The sequence below is a fragment of the Crocuta crocuta genome, unplaced genomic scaffold, assembly GCF_008692635.1.
Source record: "Crocuta crocuta isolate KB4526 unplaced genomic scaffold, BGI_CrCroc_1.0 scaffold254, whole genome shotgun sequence".
Classification (NCBI taxonomy): Eukaryota; Metazoa; Chordata; class Mammalia; order Carnivora; family Hyaenidae; genus Crocuta; species Crocuta crocuta.
Genome location: NW_027530004.1, coordinates 424,783 through 449,688, shown reverse-complemented (window position 1 = coordinate 449,688; position 24,906 = coordinate 424,783). Strand labels below are relative to the sequence as shown.

The 24,906-nt window shown below is 39.7% G+C and overlaps 1 protein-coding gene across 1 annotated transcript in view; it reads right to left on the bottom strand.

Moving 5' to 3' along the window:
* Window positions 1-24,906, bottom strand: part of JAM3 (junctional adhesion molecule 3) — a 77,785-nt gene that overhangs the window by 1,970 nt on the left and 50,909 nt on the right. Inside the window, exons 2-6 of the mRNA XM_077763692.1 lie at window positions 9,256-9,321; window positions 8,595-8,708; window positions 2,857-3,009; window positions 2,002-2,204; window positions 912-1,011 (exon numbers count right to left, since the gene is read on the bottom strand). Of these exons, the coding sequence (XP_077619818.1) occupies window positions 912-1,011; window positions 2,002-2,204; window positions 2,857-3,009; window positions 8,595-8,708; window positions 9,256-9,321 (636 nt within the window). The remainder of the gene's footprint in view (window positions 1-911; window positions 1,012-2,001; window positions 2,205-2,856; window positions 3,010-8,594; window positions 8,709-9,255; window positions 9,322-24,906) is intronic.

Here is a 24,906-nt window from a genome sequence, read left to right as displayed (position 1 = left end):
TTAAAAAAAAAAAAAAAAAAAAAAAGCAATAGAAAACATGCAGGTGATATATCAACATAAGCCCACTAACTTGGAAATTGTTAAAATTCTCCTTTACCTCAGTACAGTGGTTTCAAATCTGAGTGTGCACTTAAAACTGAAATTCTGACTTTAAAATGTCCAATTCCCAACCTCTATCACTAGAGATTCAATAGGTTTGGGGCAAAGGAATCTTCCTCCTGCCCTGGAGCAGTTTCCCAACTTTGACAGACGACAAGAATCACCTGGAATATTTTACACACAGACACTTCCAGACCTCCCCTGGGGACGGAGTCCGTACTGCTGGGGTGAGGCCTTGAATCTGTATGTGGAACAGTGCACTCAAATGCTTCTCATGATCAGGCAAGTTTGGAAAACACCGCTCTGGGGTCAGTTATACCCGGGAAGGAGGGAGGCGTGCCGCACCCTGCCCCCGCCACTGCCCATTCAGAACCAGTACCCTAAAGATAGCATCATCACAGAAAAGGGTAAAGTTCCTGGGGTTAAAACTCTGGTTCTAACTGGATAAATTGCTAGAGAACTCACACAACGTTATGTTTTGATAATCCTATCAATAGCCCAAAAAAATGGAGTTTATTAAACTCAGTTAAAAGTGACATGATTAGCTACATTCCCAACACCAGAAGACTCCAGGTCTATTTTGAGGAGATAAACATATTGCAGGTACCCACTTCTTAGTCACTTAGCTGTTACTCAGAACTCTCTCATTTTTCCTTTCAACATCCTCTGGTGGGTTTTGGTGAATCCAGTCATCTCCAGAAGAAAACTGACCTATGGCACAATAGTCGTCTAAACTGTGGTCTAATATTAAATTTAAAATGTTCTATCCACTTGCCAGTCTTCAGATGAGATATTTTCAAAAAATAACTCACAGACTTCCATCATCTGCTCCTCGCATCTGGCTGTGCCTGCATCATTGGAAGCAACGCAGTAATACTGCCCAGAGTCTTCCTTGTGAACAGCACTGAAAACCTGTTTCCAGAAATCACAAGTAAACCGTAAGACTAATCAACAGGGCAGACCTCTGGGGACCGCAGAGAAGAGACTGCCATGCTCCTCTCCTCCACCAAGCTGCTAAGTCCAGAACATAATAAAATGTATGCTTATTGCTCTTGGTTTCCTTTTGGCCTCCTGGTCACTGTCCAGGTTCTTCCCTGATAGTTTTTTCCCAACAGTCTTGCCCAAGAGCTGCTGAACAATGAGAGCCCATTAGGTTTTTGGCGATATCAAAGCCTAGCAACATTCAGAATGCAATGTGAGCTTTTATGCAGGGAAAGGGATTCTGATAATGATTGTTTCTCAGGCAACACTTGGGCAATACAAACACAGGATCCTATTATAACCTGCTTGTTACTAAGTGTAGTTAGACACGCCACAGGAGACGTGGCTGTGGTAGAAGCCCGGGTGAGACGCTGCTGCTGAGGGCAGTTCTGTCTTCTGCACGTGACCAATCTTACTTTGTCTCTCCTCCCACCCACTTCCCACCACAACCACTGGGTCATTCTGAAGAAAATTCTAGACACATTTTATCCATCAATACTTCAGTATGCATCTCTAAAAGACAAAGACTTCTTAACATTATCACTACAGTACCATTATTGTACCTAAAGCAACTAACGATTCCTTAATCAATTATCCAGTAATCCAATTTCCCTGATGGTCTCATGATTTTTAGAGTTGATTATTCACATCAGGACCCTAACATCATCCACCCATTACATTTGTTTACTATACCTTCATAATCACCTTTAGTCTCCAGATTTCCCTTCCTTTATTTTACCCCCTTAGAACTTACTTGTTTATAAAAAGGAGGGTAGGTTCATTTTTCCCACAGAATCTCCAACATTATGGGTTTTTAGCTCCTGTCTTATAACATAAGCTCCCAATAAGGGCTCTTTCCACAACAGGTATCCCTTCCCCAACAAAGACATTGCTATCCTCACCTCTGAGAAGAGATCTTACCAGAGTGCCTGTTTCGGAGTTTAAGAGAAAAGAGGAGTTTCGAAATCTGGGATTGGCTCTGGAATCCGTGGGCAGTGGCACGTCATTGCGATACCAGCTGTAGTGAGGCCGGGGGAAGCCCTCGCTCTCCTGGCACTGCAGCGTGGCCGTCTTGCCCGCGGGTACTGCCTTTGGTACTCTGCACACAGGAGGTACCGGCCTCACTGTGGAAGAAATACAGGTTGGGGTTTAAAATCAGCAACATGGCTTCTTATCAAAGCCCACAATAAAGCCTCAAAAACAGGAGAACCAGCCAGGGGATTCCTGCACCACTGCCATCCCCATGTACTACCTGCAGGCTCTAATCTGACGCTGCATCTGCCTCACAGCTCAACCCCCTCCTAGAGTCCCGCAGCGCATTCCTGACGCCTCCACCTCCCTGAGGGGCGCCTCCTACAGCTGGTGGAGGCAGCAACAGGAGCTCCACTTCCCGTCTCACCTTCCACCCAGACTCAGTCCAAGCTCTACAAGTCCTGCAGTACCCCTGGGATGTAGCTCTAGAAGGAAAACATGTAAGAGCTGATCTTTGTTCTTTTTTTCCCCTTCTCCATTTTTTTTTAAATAGACTCATGAGACCTTAAAGGGAGAACATGTTTTTTTTTTCTCCCAATCTTTTTTTTTTTTTACAAATAGTTTATTGTCAAGTTGGTTTCCATATAACACTCAGTGATCATCCCCACAAGTGCCCTCCTCCATGCCCATCAGCCCCCTTCCCCTCCCCCCCACACCCATCAGTCCTCAATTTGTTCTCAGTATTCAAGAGTCTCTCATGGTTTGCCGAGGGAGAACATGTTTTAACTTCATGTGAGTTACTACCTTGCACAGTTAATTCAATGACAATCTCATCAATTTCCTTGCGGTCGTTTCGAGCAACCACTTCACAGCGATAAAGGGCTGAGTCCGTCCGGGTCACATTCCAGATCCTTAGAGAGGTTTTACCCAATAATTCTGCACGACCTGCCAAATCTCCTATAGAAAAGAGGAAACAGAACACAAAAAGACTGTTTAAAAACATTTTGGGGGACACCTGGGTGTCTGGTCAGTTAAGCAACTGACTCTTGATTTTGGCTCAGGTCATGATCTCATGGTTTGTGTCTCTGAGCCCCATGTCACACCGTGCTAACAGTGTGGAGCCTGCTTGGATTCTCTCTCTCTCACTCTCTCTCTTTAAAACTTAAAAAAAAAAAAAAAAAAAAATCTTTGCCACTTGAAGAAGGTAGCTTCTGGAGGCAGCATTTAATGCCTCAATCAGGAGGCTGCAGACTGGCTTCTGTTTCTGCTCCTGTACAACAGAAGTGAACTGAGGACACTGAGCAGTAAAATAGTACCTGGTGTGTAAGAGGACTCATTACATGTGTCTTTGTTGTTAAGGCAGGGACCTCATTTCCTCTCATCATTCCCAGCCAGGATTCCCCATTTAAAGAGAAAAAAAAAATCAAACAAACAACATTAAAAAAACAACCAGTATTCATAAATGGTGGTGGGACAACTGGATATCCACCTGCCAGAGAATGAAACTGGACTCCTACCTCACACCATACACAACAAAGACCTTTCTCTAAGAGTTAACAGTATGACTCTTAGGAAAACATAGATATAAATCATCATGACCTCAGATTAAACAATAATTTCTTAGAAATGGTACCAAAACTACAAGCATAAAAAAAACTACATTGGCCTTCATTGGACTTCCATAAAATATTTAAACACTTCTGTGCTTCAAAGGACATATGCAATTACTGAAAGACAATCCACTGAATTGGAGAAAATATTTGCAAATCATGAATCTGACAAAGGACTAGTATCCAGAATATATAAAGAATTTGCAACTCAAAAATAATTAGAAAAAAACTAATTTAAAATGGACAAAGGATTTGAGTAGACATTTCTCCAAAGAAAATATACAAATGACCACTAAGAACATGGAAAGATGCTCAAAATCACTAGTCACCAGGGCAATGCAAATCAAAACCACAATGAGATACCAATTCACACCCATATAGGAAGGGCAGAATTGAAAAGATGGGCAATTACAAGTGTTAGTGAGGATGTGGGGAAATAGACTGCTGATGGAATGTAAAATGGTGCAGCCACTTTGGAATACAGTTTGGCAGGTTCTTAAAAACAACACACCAACAACTACATGTGCAACTACCATGTTACCTAGCAATTATACTTTTAGTCATATCCTCCCCAAATGAAAACTTATATTTACACAAAAACCATTACGTTTACATGAATATCCATAGCAGCATTATTGATAATAGCCAAAAACTGGAAACAACCCAAATGTACATCAACTGATAAATGGATTTTAAAAAGTGGCCTACTTAACAATGGAATATTCTTCCATATAACAAGAAATGCAGCAGTGACACATGCTATGTGGATGAAACTTGAAAACAATATGCTAAGTCAAAGAAGTCACAAAGGACGACACATTGTATGCTTCCATTTCTATGAAGTGTCCACATCAGGCAAATCTACAGAGACAAAGATTACTAGTTGCCAGGAGGAGGGGACAGAGGGAAGGGGAGTAGCTGCTAACAAAGATATAGTTTCTTTTGAGGCAAGTGAAGGTTCTAGAATTTGATGGTGGTGAGAGAAATACATCTTTGTTGAATATACTAACAACCACTGAAGTATATACTTTAAAAGTATGAGTTTTATACTATATGGATTATATCTTAATTTTTAAAACATTTAAAGCACAAAAAGCTGGTAACTCTTTCAAAGGAGCATGAAGAACCTAAAGAATGACAGATAAAGGAAGGAGTTGGGGGGAAATGACACAAACACAGAAACTAATCATTACTAAACCTGCTGAATTATGGCAAGAGCAAGAAGGATTTGCCATAATATAATAAAAACAGCAAAATGCTTATTGCAAAGGATGAACATTTCCAAAGGCATTTTTTCTTTTTTTTTTTTTTAAAGAAAGTTGGTTTCCATAAAACACCCAGCTGGTTTCCATATAACACCCAGTGCTCATCCCAACAAGTGCCCTCCTCCATGCCCATCACCCATTTCCCCCTCTCCCCAACCCCCATCAACCCTCAATTTGTTCTCAGCATTCAAGAGTCTCTTATGGTTTGCCTCCCTCCCTCTCCTTAACTATTTTTCTCCTTCCCCTCCCCCATGGTCCTGTTAAGTTTCTCCTGTTCCACACATGAGTGAAAACATACGGTATCTGTCTTTCTCTGCCTGATTTATTTCACTTAGCATAATACCCTAGAGTTCCATCCATGTTGCCAGAGTTCATTCTTTCTCATTGCCATGTAGTATTCCATGGTATAGATAAACCACATCTTCTTGATCCATTCGTCAGTTGATGGACACTTAGGCTCTTTCCATGGTTTGGCTATTGTTGAGAGTGCTGCTATGAACATTGGGGTACATGTTCCCCTATGCATCAGCACTCCTGTATCCCTTGGGTAAATTCCTAGGAGTGCTACTGCTGGGTCACAGGGGAGTTCTATTGTTAATTTTTTGAGGAACCTCCATAGTGTTTTCCAGAAGGGCTGTGGCCAGTTTACATTCTCACCAACAGTGTAGGAGGCTGTCCATTTCTCCATATCCTCACCAGCATCTATAAGTCTCCTGATTCATTCATTTTAACCACTCTGACCGGCATGAGATGGTATCTCCGTGTGGTTTTGATTTCTATTTCCCTGATGATGAGTGATATTAGGCATTGTCTCATGTGTCTGTTAGCCATCTGGATGTCCTCTTTGGAGAATTGTCTGTTCATGTCTTCTACCCATTTCTTCACTGGATTATTTGTTTTTTGAGTGTGGAGTTTGGTGAGTTCCTTAAAGATTTTGGATACTAGTCCAAAGGTATTTTCTAATAGGAAGGTTTGTTAGTTAGCAGTCCTTAGTGGAGGATTAGAATTTCAACCATGCAAGAAATTAGTAAATAAAAATCTATCAAAGGTGTGTGTGTGTGTGTGTGTGTGTGTGTGTATTATTGAGAATATTATTCAACCATAAAAAAAGAATGAGATCTTGACATTTGTGACAACACGGATGGGCCTAGAGGGTATTACACTAAGTGAAATGAGGTCAGAGAAAGACAAGTACCGTTTCACTTATATGTACAATCTAAAAAACAAAACAACAGGAAAAAAAAACAGATTAATAAATACAGAGAGGGGTTGCCGAAGGGGAGTGAAGTGAAGGGAATTAAGATGCACAAAGTTCCAGCTATAAGATAAGTATGTCATGGAGATAAAAAGCACAACATAAGGAACACGGTCAATGATATTGTAATAATGTACAGTGACTACACTTCTTGCAGTGAGCCTAAGTCAGATACAGATTTGTCTAATCACTATGTTGTATACTTGAACCTAATATAACACTATACTTCACCCATACTTCAATAATAAATTTTTAAAAAATCTATCAGGATGTTTTTGGCACAGGCCTGAACTGAGGCAAGAGAAGAGACCAAACAGATTCAAATTTTCCTCCAGCCTTCATATTTTGTGTGTAAATACCCTCCCCCTCACTCTGGCTAAGAATAAGGTGTTTAATTCCCAGAAACAGAAGTGCTTTAAGAAAATTCCCACTTGGTTTTTCTGATGATCACAAGTGCATGTACAGGGTTTATCAGGAGCAGCCTAAGTTGCCAGAGAAAATGGACTTGTTTTCTGGGAAAACTATTTTCATCTCTTCAAAGTAAGAGGTGGGGGAGACATTGGTGAGGGAAAACAATGATATTTAAAAGCCTATCACTCCTGATGATATTGGGCACCCAAAGTAGGAAGACTGAGATTAGGCGGTTTCCACAAAATCCCCAGTCTCCTCTGAAGCCACAACTATGAGGTTCTCTGACAATTCTGAAGCCAGCCCTTAGAAGTTGCTGCATTTGTCCCTCATGTTTACCAAGTCCCTCCTGTCAGAGTGAAGGGAAGGTCCCATAGCATATCATCTATAATTCCTCCTTCTCCCTCCCTTGCCACAGCCAGCTCTTAGCAACCCCTCTGCATCTCTCTCTACACTGCCTTGACCTTAGCTCAGGCCATCAACAGCTCCCTTCTGGAATCTGCAAAAAAATTCAGAATTAGCATCCCTGCTCCGAGTTTGCCTCTCCAATCTCTTCTCTACAAAGCAGGCAAGTCAGTCTTCCTAAAGTGTCCTAAGTGAAATCATGACACTTTCCTCTTAAAAATCTTTGTGGACCCTCACTCTTGCCTGGCCCTGGCATGCCTTCCCAGCTATGTGGAATCCTTCTTCTCTCCCCTCCGTAAGTCCCAGCTATGGCGGAGAACTTGCAGTTTCCCTGAGCCAAGCTGCCTTTTGCTTCTAGGTCTTTATATATGACATTCTTTCTCGCCCAACACCCTTCCCCACCCTACTTCTCACTGGTTATCCGGCTTCATCATTTGGCCTAGATGTCACTTCTGGGAAGCCTTCCCCACCACCCAAGAGCATGCAACCTGAGAACACCTTATGCTGACCTCTGTTCTAGCAAATGCTTTCTCAATAGGGGAAGTGTGGCACATAGCAGGTGCTCAGTTAATACTTGTCTCCTTGCTGCTCCACATAATCTTTCTGATTAAGTCACACAGCTTGTGGCGAGGATGTGGAGAAACGGGCACCCTCCTCCACTGTTGGTGGGAATGTAAACTGGTACAGCCCATCTGGAAAACAGTGTGGAGGTTCCTCAGGAAACTAACAATAGAACTCCCCTATGACCCAGCAATAGCACTGCTAGGAATTTACCCAAGGGATACAGAAATGCTGATGCATAGGAGCACATGTACCCCAATGTTCATAGCAGCACTCTCCACAATAGCTAAAACATGGAAAGAGCCTAAGTGTCCATCAACAGATGAATGGATCAAGAAGATGTGGTTTATCTATACCATGGAATACTACATGGCAATGAGAAACAATGAAATCTGGCCATGTGTAGCAACATGGATGGACCTTGAGGGTGTTATGCTGAGCGAAATAAGTCAGGCAGAGAAGGACAAATATCATATGTTTGCACGTATAGGAGGATTAGGAGGAACTTGACGGAGGAACAAGGGGGAGAAGAAGGGCAGAAATGGTGGGGGAAAGGGAGAGAAGCAAACCATGAGAGACTCTTGAATGCTGACAAAAACTGAGGACTGATGGATGTGGGGGGAGGGGGGGATGGGCATGGAGGAGGACACTTGTGGGGATGAGCACTGAGTGTTATGTGGAAACTAATTTGACAATAAACTATTAAAAAAAAAAAAAAGTCACACAGCTTGTATCACAAATGTCATGGACCATGATAAGAGGATGGCCTAGCAAAATGTTCACTGTGATACCCCAAAAGGTTGGGCAGGTAGATTTAAATCCTCACTAAAGAGGTGATACTTGTTAAAGCTGGATTACAGGGATAGTGAGGTTCAATACACTATTCTCATTACTTTTCTATGTTGAGTTTTCTACAAGTGAAACAAACAAAAAAGAAACCAATCCTGGCTACAGACGCAGGCCCAGTCAGAGGAAGGTCTCTGGCCACAAGAACATGCCTGGGCCTTGTGGCTACAGGAAGGGATTAGAGGGTCATACCCTGGATTCTGTTGTCAAAAAACACATATGTGGTTTGGTCATCTTGAATTTTCTTCCATTCAATCCTGGGGTCATTTGTCTGTGAATCCGTAATGATACAGGAGAGTTCCACACCTAATGAGCAGAAGAAGAAGAAAAAGAACTCTCAGAGGATGTGAAACAATTTTACAATCAGTTGTGTACCCAGACCCTGCACGTAATCACTAATTTTAGAGAAGTCTTTCATGCAGGTTACAAATCTACCTATCCCTAGGCTCTAAGTGACTTTAAGAAAAATTTTAGCCAGAAAAATAATAAAGATGATTAGCAAGGACTTTTACTAAATAGAGTACACATTCCCCCTTAATACTCTATTCACATACAAGAAAATTCTTTGTGGTATACATATAAAGCCAGGGCAGGAATCGGATTTCAGCCCACCTAAAAGCTGCCGAGTCCCATTGACCTGCTAAATCACTGCTGCACTGACCCACCTGCACACCAGATGCACTGCTGAGGGGCCACCCACCTGAACATCTCTGGCACTACAGTGTATGTGTGTGTGTGTGTGTCTGTGTGAGTGAGTGTGTGTGTTTGTGTGTTTGTCCTCAGTTGGCTGCAAGATTACCAACTGTCCGTTAGATGGCGCCCATTCTCCTAGTAGTCTCCCCCTAGTACTTACTTTCAAATTCCTGTACCACTGGGGTCCGGTTGCTGGATTTGAGATTCACAGCCCCAATCAAGCAACCTGAAGGGAAAAAAATAAAGTAAAATCAGAGACAACGCAACTCTAAAATAGCAGAGAACCCTCCAACGGAGTTCAGATTTTTCCCTTCTAATTAGACTACAATCACCACAGAGGACAGAAAAATATTATATTCCAAAACAAAGTCTCTTAGATATAGCAAGTTGCTTCTTTCTCAGTCTGACCTCACTGGAATGGACTGAGAGGAAGGGTCCTGAGAATTCATTTTCTTTCTTAGTTCCAGAAAAAATGGCCTTAGGGCTTTAAAGGCTCTTCCTTTAAGAATTTTCTTCTTGCTCATTGTCATTATTAACCCTGTCAACATCCTTCCTCCAGACCCCTGGGCCTTCTTGTCACTCCTGCCTCCCGCACTCTCCTCTCCTCTAGGCTTCCAACCTGGCTGCTGTACTCTTGGTGGATTTGATACGGTGCAGATTCACGGCCTGGTGCTCTTCCCTTCAAGATGGCACAACACTCTGGTATGGCACAACCAGCTGAAAGACCACCATGCAATGTTAACCATGCAACCCAGTGATTCCCATCCACTAAAAAGCTTTCACTGGTTTTTAGTAAAATGAGAAAAATAATAATGTAATTTCATGAAGCTAAGTAGAATGAAGCCATTGGTGAAATCAAGATATACCAACTGCATGGGAATCCCTTTCAAACTAGCCTCTGACTCTCCATGTGTTTCAACAAACATTAAAACCAGTTTATTGTGGTCTCAAAATGTCTTACCAATTTTCTTGGAGAAGATCAAGTAGTACACTGACCACTCACAAAATGTCATTCTTCAGCTACCTGGCCTCTAGGAAAATATGCATTCCTCATAGAAGGTCTTCATATATAAAACCCTCATTAAGGGAGTGCCTGGCTGGCTCAGTCAGTGGAGCATGCAACTCTTGATCTTGGGGCTGTAAGTTCAAAACCCCATGTTGAGTGTAGAGATTACTTAAAAATAGAATCTTTAAAAAAATCCTCATTAAGGATTTAATCTTAATGGCAAGCTAATCTTAGCTTACTAAGATCCCGCTAAAGAAAATGTGCAAAGATGTGTACTCTAAGCTGCTTTTTTCTAACTCCTTGAATCATTAGGTGGGATGCAGGTCACAACAATCTATTCTTTTCCCACCTTTAATCTTATTTAATGGTTCAGTTTCATGCATAATTCCAAGTACATATTTTGATCCTTTCCTTCTTATTTAGTAAGATTTCATTAGTTACAGAAAAATCCATTTAAAAAACTACTAAAAGGGATGAAAATCAGAAATATGTATACCTGAGTTGCTATTAGCATCTAAAACAATGACTTCTACAAAAGGTTGTTGAACCAGGAGTAAAGATAAAGATAAGTAAAGATAATTTTCTTTTGTTTTGGTTAACCATGGGCTACTTTGGGAACCAGAAATACACCCTGTGTATCTGCAGCATTTTCTACTTTTCCTTCAGTCTGAAAGCTCCCAGTGACCAATTGATAAAGAGTAATAAATAATGCTCTGAATATCTACCAAGGCCACAAAGGTTCCTTCTGAGGAAATTACCATAGACAGTTCTATCAGTATGATCACCATAGTTTAGATGATGAGGAAATGAGACTTTGGTTACAAAGAACTATGACCAGCCATCAGCTTCCAACCCAGAGACCATCCAAGGGGCCTTTGAATTAACTCACGAGAGTTTTGTCCAACTGAATAATAAATAACTGGACAACCCAATCTGACCCTTTCCTGCTGAGAGAAATTAAGAATGAATTAGAGAGTTCTTAGTTACCCAAGAAACCAAGTAGAAGTAGAGTGAAGGAGAGGTTAGCTGACTGATCAAAATGGTGGAACTCACGAACGGTAAGATCATGACCTGAGCCGAAGTCGGACACTTAACCAACTGAGCCACCTAAGGGCCCCTAATTTTTTTTTTAATTAAGACTTTTTTGGTTTAACATAGGATCAATCCTAGAGAATATTCCATGTGTACTTGTGACAACTGTGTATTCTGCTGTTACTGAGTGCAGTGCTCTATATATGTCCCATTGGTTCATACTGTTGTTCAAGTCCTGTATTTCCTTACTGATATTCTATCTTTTCTATCCATTACTAAAAGTGGACACTGAAATTTCCAATTATTATTGTAAAACTATTTCTCCCTTCAATCCTGTAAATTTTTGCTTCATATATTATGAGGTTCAGACGTCTGATGCACAAAGTTGTAATTATTATACCTTCTTAATGAACTTACCTTTTTATCAATAATACTGGCATTATTTGATTCCTGTAACAGTTTTTGATGTAAAGTCTATTTTGCTTTTGGTTACTATTTGCATAGAGAATCTTTTCCCATCCTTTTAACCCATTTGTGTTTAGATCTAAAGTGAGTGTCTTACAGTATGTAGCTAGATCACTTATTTATCCTTTCTGCCAATCTATGCCTTTGATAAAGTTTAATCCACTGTATTTAAAGTAATAATGAACTTATTTCTATTTTGCTACATGCTTTCTGTATTATTTTTTGTCTCTCATTTTCTCCATTACTGTTTCCTTTAGTGTTTTTTGGGGAGTGACACATTTTGATTCCCTTCTCATTTTCTTTAGTGTAAACTCTATGGATAGCTTCTTTGTAGTTATCATAAAGTTTATCATTACATCCTAAAATTATAACAGATGTGAATTGATACCAATCTAATTTCAATTATATGCAAAAACTCTACTCTGTCCTTTCCTTTATGTTACTGATGACAAAAACTGCATCTTTACCAGCTGTGTGCCTTATAAATAACATAGATTTGTAATTACTTTTATGCATTTATCTTTTAAATTCTGTAGAAAATAAAAAGTGCACTTACCAAAGTTATAATAAGACTAACTTTATATTTGTGTAATTATCTCTACTGGAGATCTTTGTATCTTCATATGGCTTTGACTTACTGTCTAAGAAAGTAAGAAAGTAAGAACTTACTGTTCTTTCTTTCCAACTTGAAGGATTTCCCTTAACATTTTTATGTAGAGCAGGTAATGAACTCCATCTCTCAGCTTTTGTTTTTCTGAAAATGTCTTAATTTCTCTCTCATTTATGAAGGTCAGTTTTGCCAGATATTAAAAATTTCAGTTTACAGTGTTTTTTTTCTTTCAGTACATAAACATAAGGCCATCCCACTGTCTTCTGGCCTCCAACACTTCTGATGAGACATCAGCTGATAACTTGATTGATGCCCCCTAGTGATAATTCACTTCTCTAAACCTGCTTTCAAGATTCTCTTTTTGTCTTTGGCTTTTGACAGTTTGATTATAATGTGTCTCAGGATGAGTCCCCTTGGGTTTATCCTATTTGGAGTTCACTGAGCTTCATGGATTTGTAGATTCATGCCTTCCATCAAAATGGGGAAGTTTTCAGCCACTATTTCTTCAAATAATCATTCTGTCCCTTTTTATCTCTTCTCCTGGGACTCTCATAAAGCACATGTTGGTCAGCTTGTCAGTGTCCCACAAGGCTCTGTTATGGGCTGAAATGTGTGCCCCCCCCACATACCCTGACCAAGATTTATATTTTGAAGCCGTAGCCCCCAGTACCTCAGAATATGACTAGTGGTGACAGAGCCCCTAAAAAGGTGTTAAGTTAAACTCAGGCTATTAGGAGTCCAAATCCAAGCTGACTAGTGTTTTATATAAGTAGGAAATTAGGACACATAGAATGATGTGTGTACACAGAGAAAAGACCATGTGAGGATACAGCAAGATGGTGGCCATCTGCACACCAAGGAGAAGCCTCAGAAGGAACCAAACCTGCTGACACCTTGATCTTGGACTTCTACCCTCCAGAACTGTGACAAAATAGATTTTGGTTATTTAAGTCACTCAGTCTATGGCATTCTGGGATGGCAACCTAGCAAACTAATACAGGCTATGTTCACTCTTCTTCATTCTTTTACTTTCTGCTCCACAGATTTCATAATTTATATTGTCCTACCTTCTGGTTCACTGATTTTTTTCTTTCACCTGCTCAAATATGCTATGTACTCTCTCTAGTGAATTTATCATTTCAGTTACTGTACTTTTCAGCTCCAGAATTTTTTTATTCCTTTTGTAATTTCTGTCAATACTTTGTTGTTTAATGTTTTCCTGATTTCCTTTCTCTGTTTTCCTTCGCTTTTTGAGCATAGTTAAGGTAAATTACTTAAGGACTTTTTTTTTTTTTGATTTGTATCTCTTTCTTCTTTTTTATTTATTTATTTATTTTATTTATTTTTTTACAAATAGTTTATTGTCAAATTAGTTTCCACATATTAATGACTTTTTCTACTAAATCCAATGTCTGGGCTTCCTCTAAGACAGCTTCTTTTCATTTACTGTGTTTCTTTGAATGAGCCACACTTTCCTGCTTACTTGTATGCTTTGCAGGTTTTGCTGAAAATTTGGCATTTGACTATTACCAAACGATTACTTAGGAAATCAGATTTTCCTTCCCCAGGGTTTGCTCTGTGTGTGTGTGTTTAATTATTGTTGAAAACTGTAGTCTCTGTTTTGAGAGTTCCAATTTTTTTTTCTTAAACATTATTCCTTTTTAAGTCACTGAGGTTCCTTTACCTTCTCTTCAGCTGATGTTCTGACAGACATTTCCTGTTCTAAAAGATTTCCTTCAATGCCAACAATTGAAACAAACACACATACATACACACACAAAAAGGAGAACATTCTTCTCTCCCACATCTTTGCAGACATTCTGTGCAGAGGCACTCCTTCACCCCTTTATTAACTAGGCTTGCTCTGAGTATAGGGATCACCCTGAGATGTTATGCTGTTGCTCTGAATATCCTAATTTCCTAGTCTCATCACAACTTCTTTTCTGAGTCTATCTCTACTCAGAATCTCTTCCAGCTATTGTGGGTTTATAGTCCCCTTGCAGCATTTACAAGCAGTGCCTACTGCTTTTCCCATCTGCATTCCAAGTTATGTGAAACAAAGATGAGCACCTCATGTCAGTCCTTCAGGTATCTCCAGAGAAGTTAAAATGAATATACCCAATAGCCTGCAAACAAGGTTTGCTTTGCTCCAATTTGGGGAGAGGGGACAGGGATGGGGAGAGACTGTTTTGGGGAAAGGGTGAGTAAAAATGTCCTATGATTTTCCTGCCTTTTTAGGGGCACCTGAGTGGCTCAATTGGTAAAGCATCTGCCTCTTGATTTTGGCTCAGTTCATGATCTCATGGTTCATGAGATTGAGCCCCGCGTCAGGCTCTTCACTGAGAGCATGGAGCCTGCTTGGGATTCTCTCCTTCTCTCTCTGCCCCTCCCCCATATGCATGCACGCTGTTTCTCTCTCTCAAGATAAGTAAATAAAAACTTAAAAAATAACTTTCTTATCATTTTGAAGATTGTTTTTCCTCAACTGGGCACTTATTTGGTTACTATAAATCTTCAGCTATTTTCCAAAGCTCCTACAAAGTTGGTTCAGCTTCTGTTTGTGGGTTTTTTTCAATGTTTCTGTGCGGGAACAGGAGCCAGGAGTTTACTATTCTACTCTTGCTGATGTCACTCCAAACTAGCATTATTGCTCTTTTTATTTTTTGTTACTATGGCCATTCTTACTCATCTTTGCACCTCCAATTCCCAACAATCATACCTGAGATGCAAGAGGTTTTGGGAAATATACTGACTGTAAAGTGGAGGAGAGAGACACAATTTCAATACAATATGATAAATCTACAGAGTATATGGCACAGTTGGCTGCAGAGCCAGGATTCAAACCCAGGGCTGTATGACTCACTTCTTGCTATTTTAGTGTTTCTTCTAACAATGTAGCTTTCACTATAAATTGGGAAACTGGCATTTTTGGATTCCATAATTTCCTAGGATTTAACTTCAAGTAGAACTGACAAATATCCTAATTTTCTCAATAGAACCTACAAAATGCTTCAAGTAGAACTGACAAATGTTTTCTCAACCCAGAAAAATGAGGTGACCCAATCCAGTATAGGGGTATAACCAGTCTTGTGCTTGTAATTCCATTTGCAAACCTCTTCTATATGCCAAAGCTGTAAATTACTATCAAGAAATCTGGGAGGCGCCTGGGTGGCTCAGTAGGTTACGTGTCCTACTTATACTCAGGTCATGATCTAGCACTTCAGGAATTCGAGCCCCGCATCGGGCTCTGTGCTGACAGCTCAGAGCCTGGAGCCTGCTTCAGATTCTGTGTCTCCCTCTCTCTCTCAGTCCCTCCCCTGCTCATACTCTCTGTCTCTCAAAAATAAATAGAACATTTAAAAAATTAAAAAAAAAAAAAAGAAATCTGGGCCCTAGTTTTTAAAATTTTTTATGGGCCCTACTTTTAATACTCCTATTGACTTTCAGTGTGATCTTGTGCCCTTCACTTTTCCCAACTGTAAAATACTATTAGTAACTTTTTATTCTTCTTTCACCAATAACTGAAGATAGAGAAACATTTAATTATTATTATCTTTAACATCATTGCTATATTTGCTATGTAGAGATCAATGCCTTTCTAGTAGCTCAAGGAGCAGTAAGTTTCAAGTTGAATGACTTTAGACTTAAGGCCAGAAATATATTAACCCCAAATATCATGAGTGGAATAATATAAACGAGAATCCCAAGAAAATTCACTTATGAGGTCTGAGGCAGGTGAAGGAGAGGTAGGCTAAAAAAGAAAAAGGAAGGAAAGAAAGAAGAAGGGAGGGCAAGAAGAACTGAAAAGGAGAACATTAAATAGTAACAAGAAAAATAAGAAAAATAAATGAAAACATAAAAATGGGAATTCCTTCTACACCAAATCCAGAAATTCTCATTTTTTTGAGCATGCAAATATGCTTGAATTCATAGCTGGCAAAGGCTCTTAGTCTTCTAGTCCAATGATATTTAATCCCATCTGGGTAATGGGGAGTTCTAAGAACGCAGACACTCGGGTCCAATCCCGGAGGGCTCTCTACAGGTGAGCAGAGAAGACAAAGGAATTATAACACCACACAATATGACATTTCCAACTGGATTAAGAAAAGACTTGACTTCAGGCTGGTGCATTCTCAAGCTCATAATAATTATGAAAATATACCAGCTCAGTGTCAAGCCAAAGCCAAAACCAAAGAAGCAAACCCCATTTTTCCTTTATCTGTAAACAAGACCCAAAGGCTCTAATTTTATTTTAATAAGAAAAAAATACCACTGCTTGGTTCACTGTGAGAGTCAATATAGACTTTCTACCTCCCAGCATAATAGCCATAAGAACCCAGATGCAAGGACAGAGGAGAGAGTAAGGAGCTCTGAGAGGACACATGTAATGATAGGAAGGCCAGGTGAACAGGCCCCGCCTCACATCATCTTCTGCTTATCTCCTCTACGATTTTAATGTTATTCTAGTAGCAGGAGCAGTAGCTGTCACTCCATTCTCCACTGGGCTTACTTTTCTGAAAAATAAGAAGCTAATTCTGTATTTCTAGAGACATCAAGCTTTGAAATGGCTTATTACAATGGCATTATTTCTTATTCTTGAAACCAAGGCCATCAGAGATGTCATGGTTCCTGAGGTGACGAAGGAAGTGAAAATGATTCCAACTTATTCCTTAGATCACCCTCTAAAATACTTATGTAAGTGGCATCATTTCCAACTTATGAATGAAGTGGCTAACTGACTTGCCTCTAGTCCACAGCTAACTGATGAAGCTAATACTCAAGCGGTGTCCTCAGACTCCAAGTCGAACACTCCTTCCATTACACTGTATTGTCTATACTTTCTTTTTTCCCCCTGGGAATCCATGAAAGAAATTAACATTTGGTTGGTTTCATACATGTGTGTGCTTGACAAGAAATGTGGCAAGAGATAATAAAAAAGTTGTAAAATTCTTCTAACCAGTTATTTCCCAAATGTAAATAGCTCTAAGATGGTCCAAAGGCAATGCTATTCTACAATGCAAGAGGGCCAGGTTATTACCAATATATTGATGCTAACCATACCACATTATTAGAGGCGCAGCAGGTTACTGATATCCTTAAGGCACAACAGTTAGGTATAATCAGCAGGAGTTGAGGAGGAAGAGACAAAACCAAGATTTAGAAAGGTCACAACATGGGACAGATATGCTTCCAAACACATACCCATGGCATAAATAGTGGTTTCTGGTGAAAGTTTTCTATTCTACATAAGAAGTTCTGACCAAGAAACTGACTGATGTCCAGGCTCTGTCACAGATTTCTTGACCCATCTCCATCTACACAATTCCTAAACCAACCCAGCTAAGTGCCCCCTTCCCCGTATCTGTGCATCCCTGCCTACACTACATGAAGAGCTAGAGGAACAAGGCACTACATGGAGAGAAATAACCCAGCTGGGAATCCTGCCTTGAGAAAACAGAAAGCATAGGCCCTTCCTAGTCAGGAGGTTCCCTCTCTACTCTCAGAAACAGATGCCAGAGACATGCATATAAATGAACCTGCTGGGCACTGAAGCATGGGCTCAGCAGAAAAACAAAGAGTGATGATGGCAGGGATGGAGCACACTGTGGCCATTCATCTACATATGAGTCACCACACTTGACATAAGCCTTTGCCTCATTTGGGTAGGGAGCCTGAACACAGCACACACAGAACAGAGAGCCAGAGGACTGTGGTGTCAATTTCTAAGTTCCAGTATAATCTAGTTAAACAACTGGCCTCAAGAATTACAAGCATCCCATTCCTCTGGACACAGATCTACAAGGAAAATACATGCTTTTCTTGAGAAGACAAGGGCAGGCTGCCAAAGGGATGTCATATGGAGTATAAGCTTTCACCTATAAAAAAGCCAGTCAGCAGTGCTCAGAGACAAAAGAACAGACAGACAAGTTAGACCATTAGTCTCACAAACAGCACTGTTCTGACCTATAGTAAATGTGATGGTTAGCTGCTTCTCCTAGTTCAGTTCCCTGTTCTGCTAAAAAGGAGAGCTGGACCTGATAAGGTACTTCTGGACAGGCCTGTCCACCTAGCCTGCAGGATGAATGCCTAATATAGAGAAAAGAACAAGGCAGATGCTAGACTCCTGTCCACAACATTCTGATAATTAACAAAGCAGGAGGGAACCACAGGGTAAGTACATAGTGCTCCTGGGGATTCAATGAATTGCACATTCTTCTGAATACTGTTTGGGTGGTCCAACAGCACACTGGGAATGCTAATTAAGCCTCCAGTGTTCCATCAAGGTGGGTAAGGATGACTACACTCATTTCCCAGTTAGAAGACCAAGTCCTAGAGATCAATGTCTGGAAGTACAAAGTAAAAGCCAGAAGCCAGGACTTCTGACTCTTAGTCCTCACTTCCTGCTCGATTTCATAATCTTTCTTACATAAGAAGAAACATATTATTAAAATCTATCTAGATAGAACTAAAAGAGACTGCACAAACACATGTAAAGAGGATCTATCTGGAACTAAAAGGGAAACATGACTCAGACCCTGAAGCCTAAACTTATATCCCATTGTTCTATTGAAACCCTTTCTTAGATGAGTTTGCAAAGGAAGTGGCCTTTAAAAAAGAAAAAGCCTCTGGAATGATATGCAGATGTCACTGGCATCTTCAACCCAGCCATCTCTTCCTTCTGGGGAAGATGTGGAACTGAATGAAGGGACAGGGAAGGGAGCAGGCAGATGGGGATGATAAAGCAGGAGGTGAAATGCTGATGCTGAGGTTTACAATGGCCTGCCTTCCCAGTTCATGCAGGCTCCTCAGATTATTCTCTGGAACCACTGTGTTCTTTGTTTGCCCTTCCCTTTCCTAATCTGAAACAATTTTAGCAGCTGTGCAGAAACACTGCAGTTTCTTATTTTGGTTCTGAGAGAACTTTTGGAAATTCTGCCAGAGTCTGGGGATCTGATGCTAGACAAGATGCATGATGATCCCCTCAGGATCTTGTTTGAAATGTTATTTCCCAACACATCTCCTCAGTCCCTAGAGCACATGTACCCCAAACAGGATTGGGGAAAGCCTGTATTTTTTCCCCAAGCCTCCCAGGTGACTCTTAAGTGCAGTCCTGTTTAGGGAACCCTACAACTAATTCATTATGAATGGGCCCAACCAGAAATCTAGAGTTGTGTTCATAGAAGCATAGCCCTTTGTTGGGCATGAGAATGATGACTGCTTTGCTTTATTATTCTGAAGAATTACTGGCTAAAATGCTTCTAGATCCTCAGGCAAAAGAATAATAGCATAGAATATTAGAATAAAAAATACATTTAAACCATAATGGATGTTGAGGTAATGTTAGTCTCAGCCCACAAATCTTTGATTCAGGAGAGGCTGGCTTATTTTGATTGATTCTTTGAAGAGCCTCGGCACACTGGAAGCATCCTGAGGAAGAGGGAGAGTCCAGGAAAAACTAAACTCCAAAAGTGACCATCCAACCCTCCACTAGGAAGATCAAGATCTCAAACTACAAACTACTTGTCTTTTCCTCTTATGGAAACAAAACCAATCTGAACAGCAAAACAGGCTTACCGGCTCATGAGAGGGATACTAGGAGATGAAGGAGCTTCTTTCTATAATTAATAATGGCTATTATTGTATAACTGCTGAGAGAACTAAAAGAGAAAAATCAATGGCTGCCTTAGCTCTCCACAAATAAATCAAATTAATTTGGGTTTATACTCATTATTATAAACCAATTTTTATTTTAGAAATTTTCTTTCAGAAAATGTTTTCACTTTACATCAGATGTGTTGCTCACTAAAGAACTGGTTTATGGATGTCTGGCTCTCTAAAGAGTTATAATTAGACTTCTGGCATTCTGTCCAGTTTTTCCCCTGCTCAAAAGAAACTTTTCCCTGACTGAGACTACAGCTGCGTGGGTGCACATCAACATGCATCACTGTGGGACCTCACTGGACTACTGGGGTCAAGTCTAAATATAAAATGGTGGAGAATATTTACATGTTTATTCTTCAAGACTACTTCTGTGTGCTTGCTTAGCAGAATCCATCTTAGGGAAGAAAATATCCCACAAAATAACCTTTTCAACAATGTCTCAGCTCCTTAACCAATTTTTTCAGGAATTTAATAGCAAGAGCAAGAGAAAGTACATGTCAATCAATGATATTTTCCAGACCCACTCACCCATACATATAGCTAAGAATATATAGTACAGTCAAGCAAAAAAGGTTTGTGAAAAGAACATAGCCAGCAGAAGCCCTGGTTAAAGCTTACCCATTGTTACTTCGGTTTAACTAAATGTTTATACAAAGAGACTTTTAAAAAATAAAAGACCTAAATAAAAAGACTAAGCCAAGTATCATAGAATTCCCAATACACTGTGATGGTTCATTTTATATATCAACTTGGAGGGTTGAGATTAACATTTAAGTCTGTGAAATTTGAGTAAGCACACTCCCCTTCATAACGTGGGTGGGTCGCATCCAATAAGTTGAAAGGCATGAATAAATCAAAGAGACTAGTTTCCCCAGGCAAAAGGGAATTTTTTCCAGAATACTGTCTCTGGAGAACCTTGACTAATACACTGGGCTATGTTGCTTCTTGTTTCAAATCTAAAATTTAAAAGAAAAATCTATGTAATTTCACTGTACATATGCTCCATGAAGAACTCTTTCAGTGGCAACCCTAAATACAGAGTCAGAGCAATATCCAAGTTAAGCTAGCGGGAAGACATGAGATGAGATGCTCCTGATTTGAGTATAGTATTAGTGTTTCTATTTAATTCTCCTCCAAACCAAAGCATCAAAGATTTCTTGACCATGAGTCTGACTAACCACATCAGATAATACTAAAGTGAAAATCCATCTAGTGGTCACCTTAAATAGAAGTGTTTGCAGAAATAACTACCTGGAAGGACCCTCCCCATCCCCCTTCTATCTCTAGTAGATAGGTTTATACAGCTTTAGTAGAAAGTCCAAGATTATTACGAAGAAGAAATTACTGTCATGTGAATGAATGCTTTGGGAGAAGACCAAAAGGAGAAGGGTAGATCTTACATGCCCTTTCAGCAAACCGCCAAGTAAAAACATGGATAAAATATCCTAAACTAGTGGTTGGAAACAGTTCTGAAAGCTAGAGGAAAGAAGGGTGAAGGCAGGAAGTGGACCAGCAGAGAAGAGTGAAATGGGGGGGAATAGGCAGAGGGAAGGCAGAAGAGAAAGACAGGAAGATAGGAAGGAATTACCTAAAATAATGGCACTTCTATTGTAATAGTGAAATGATTTCTCAGTGTTTTCAATGGTTTAAAAAGATTCTATGCAATGAAGGGGCGTCTGGGTGGCTCAGTCAGTTAAGTGTCCAACTTCGGCTCAGGTCACGATCTCACGGTTCGTGGGTTTGAGCCCCGTGTCGGGCTCTGTGCTGACAGCTAGCTCAGAGCCTGGAGCCTGCTTCAGATTCTGTATCTCCCTCTCTCTCTGACCCTCCCCTGCTCACGCTGTCTCTCTCTCTTACAAATAAATAAAAAACATTAAAAAAAAAGATTCTATGTAATGGAAACAAAACTATATAGTACTGCCCTTCACTCACCAGGAGTTTTGTTCTGCACTAAAACAAGGAAATGAAGTTAGACAAATGGTTATACAAAGAGGTGGTCACCGTCTTTACCTGAATAAAGCGCACCGTCACTTTTTCTAACTGCAAACCAATCAGACCAATTGTAAAATATTTCTGGCTTAGGGCATAGATAAACACATAAAATTCTCTGTTGCAGTGAGACTCATCTTAGAGGTACTGAGGCATGACAAATTCATGTAACTAAATAGAGAACATGTGTCAAGGCATATTCTTGTTCTGTAAAATATCTCATCTGGAAATGAATTATCCCAAACACTTGCCCTGAGCATTAGACCTTGGCATAATGCTACTCTCTGTGTGAGCCCAGTACTGTAACAGTTTCATATTGATTACAGATTCTGGGATCAGAGCATTCTGGAAAGATTGTTCTCTCACATGTTATAGAGAAATAATTCTAAATTACATCTGCATTCCAACTGCAGACACTGCAGTCATCCCACCCAACACATCCTCTCTAGAGTCCACTCCATCTTTGTATCCTTCAGAGGTACATGGAAGAAGTCTTTACTGTTATGGTAAAAGGCAGTGCAAGCATATCGCCCTACTATAGAATCTTAATAGGTGAACCACCTTAAAGGCTCTAGGCTTGCACATGTAATTTCACCTATGAGAGCCACTGTATAAAAGACAAGGGCTGGTTGTTTGTTTTGTTTTTGTTTTATTCTAATAACATGTCAACAAGAGGGAACATATTCAAGCTACAATACATGTGCTTCAGGTTTAACTTTTTAAATGTTATGAAATATCCCAATGGGCACTAATCTATTGGAGGTAGGGGAAAGTGGAGGAGGTGGTCTTCACAAAAAAGTTAAACCCTCCTATACTGGTATTAGATTTAGTGCAACCCCTCCTGTGGTAGAAGAAAAGATTATTAACTACCAAGTATTTCTTCTTTAATACAGGGGTAAGAAGATCTTTTTCTTTTTTTGTTTATTTATTTATTTTGAGAGAAAGAGAGAGAGAGAATGCGAATGTGAGTGGGGGAGGAACAGAAAGAGAAGGAGAGAGAGAGAATCCCAAGTAGGCTGCAGACTGTCAGTGTGGACTCCCATGCGGACTTAAACTCATGAACTGAGAGATCATGACCTGAACTGAAATCAAGAGTCAGACACTTAACTGACTGAGCCACCCAGGTGCCCCAGATCTTTTGCTCTTGATGACCACTGATTCATACACAGACTAAACAAATCATATAAAAAGCAACTTAATTTGCTTTTTCTTATCTCAATGAAGAAAAAAGTATTCTATCCATTTATATTTTAAATTAAGACCAGAATATATTCAATAAATACAACTAACACTAAAAAAGATTTTAATTTTATATTAAAGCCAATTGTATATTAAAGCCAGTCAATATAAGAGTCAAATCGAGGGATGCCTGGGTGGCTCAGTCAGTTAAGCATCTGACTCATGATTTTGGCTCAAGTCAGGATCTCACAATTCGTGAGTGTGAGCCTTGTGCCAGGATCTGCTTGGGATCCTCTCTCTCCCTCTCTCTGCCCCTCCCCTGCTCGTTCTCTCTCTTTCTCTCTCAAAATAAATAAATTTTAAGAAGAGTAAAATCTAGAGGTGCCTGGGTGGCTCAGTTGGTTAAGCAGCCCACTCCGGCTCAGGTTATGATCTCACGGTTCGTGGGTTCGAGCCCTGCATCAGGCTCTGTGCTGACAGCTACCTCAGAGCCTAGAGCCTGTTTCAGATTGTGTCTCTCTCTGTCTCTGACCCTCCCCTGCTCACGTGCTCTCTCTCTCTCTCAAAAATAAACATTAAAAAAATTTTTTAAAAAAAGAAGAGTAAAATCTAGAGTTTAGTGATACATGAATAGTCAGGACTAAATGTATAAAACTGAATGAATCAATAAACATACAATAACAGAAAAAGGGACAAATGCAAAAATGTAAAAAAAAAGATAGAAAATGGAATAACAGCTATGCTATGTCATTACAGTGTAACAGAATTTCGAAATATTAATAGTGGCGGGCTTTAGACAATCATCACTAACAAGTGACCTTTGATTTTCTTTTTAAAATGGTTACCATTCACTCATCTTTAACTGCTCTATTATGGGTAGAAAAATTAGAGATGCTTATTTTGAGGGAAACATATTCTCTGGAAAACCACATCAAATACTTCTTATCATTCTAAAAGAAAAAGAAAACAAACCAATGGTCTTAGCTTAATTTCCCTACTGCTAACTTGAACCTAACAAAAGCTAATTACTCCAACCCTGGCTAGCCTATTTTTTCATGTCAAAAGTGACTCTAAAAAATTGATTTTAGCATTCTATGGTTTACTTTAATAACAAAATACACTAAGTATTCATGAAATAAATTTATTTTAATAAATAACTTTATTTTTAGACTGACTGCAAAGGAGCTACATGATAGAATTTTTAGGGTATGGCACCGTGATGGAGAATACATGACTAAGCATTATCAAACCCTTTACATCTGTACAGCACGAAGAATGAACTTTACGAAAATTTTTAAAAATATATCATCCACGATGGAATGCAGACTGACAAATGAATCTTAACAGTATTACCAATAATAGAACCACATCTATGAGGGAAGGGAAGAAAGGAGCTAACATAAATAACTTCGCAAAAACAGTGTTCTTACTGTATATCATAAGGCTACCAAAAGAAAAATTTTGTACAAACACTGTACTCTAGCTGATAAACTTGTTTCACAGAGTGGTATAGGTTGTAACTCTGAAAATACTTTAGGTGTATAATAGGGTTGAACAAATAAGAACTATAAATATGCCACAATGAGAGCCAAGTTTCTCAGTCTCAAAGAAAGAAGTTAGGAATATGCAAGGGGGAAAAGCTGGAATTAACCCTCCAGTACTGAATTATACATACCAATATAAACTAATGTTTATTTTAATATACATATAAACAGAAATAAACAGGGATATGTGTATTCATGAGTTAGTATAAATAACATATATCTCCTAGCCCTGCCTACTGAGAGAACTTAGAAAAAGTACTGACACTTCAGGGGTGCCTGGGTGGCTCAGTCAGTTAAGCACCTGAAGTCAGGTCATGATCTAAC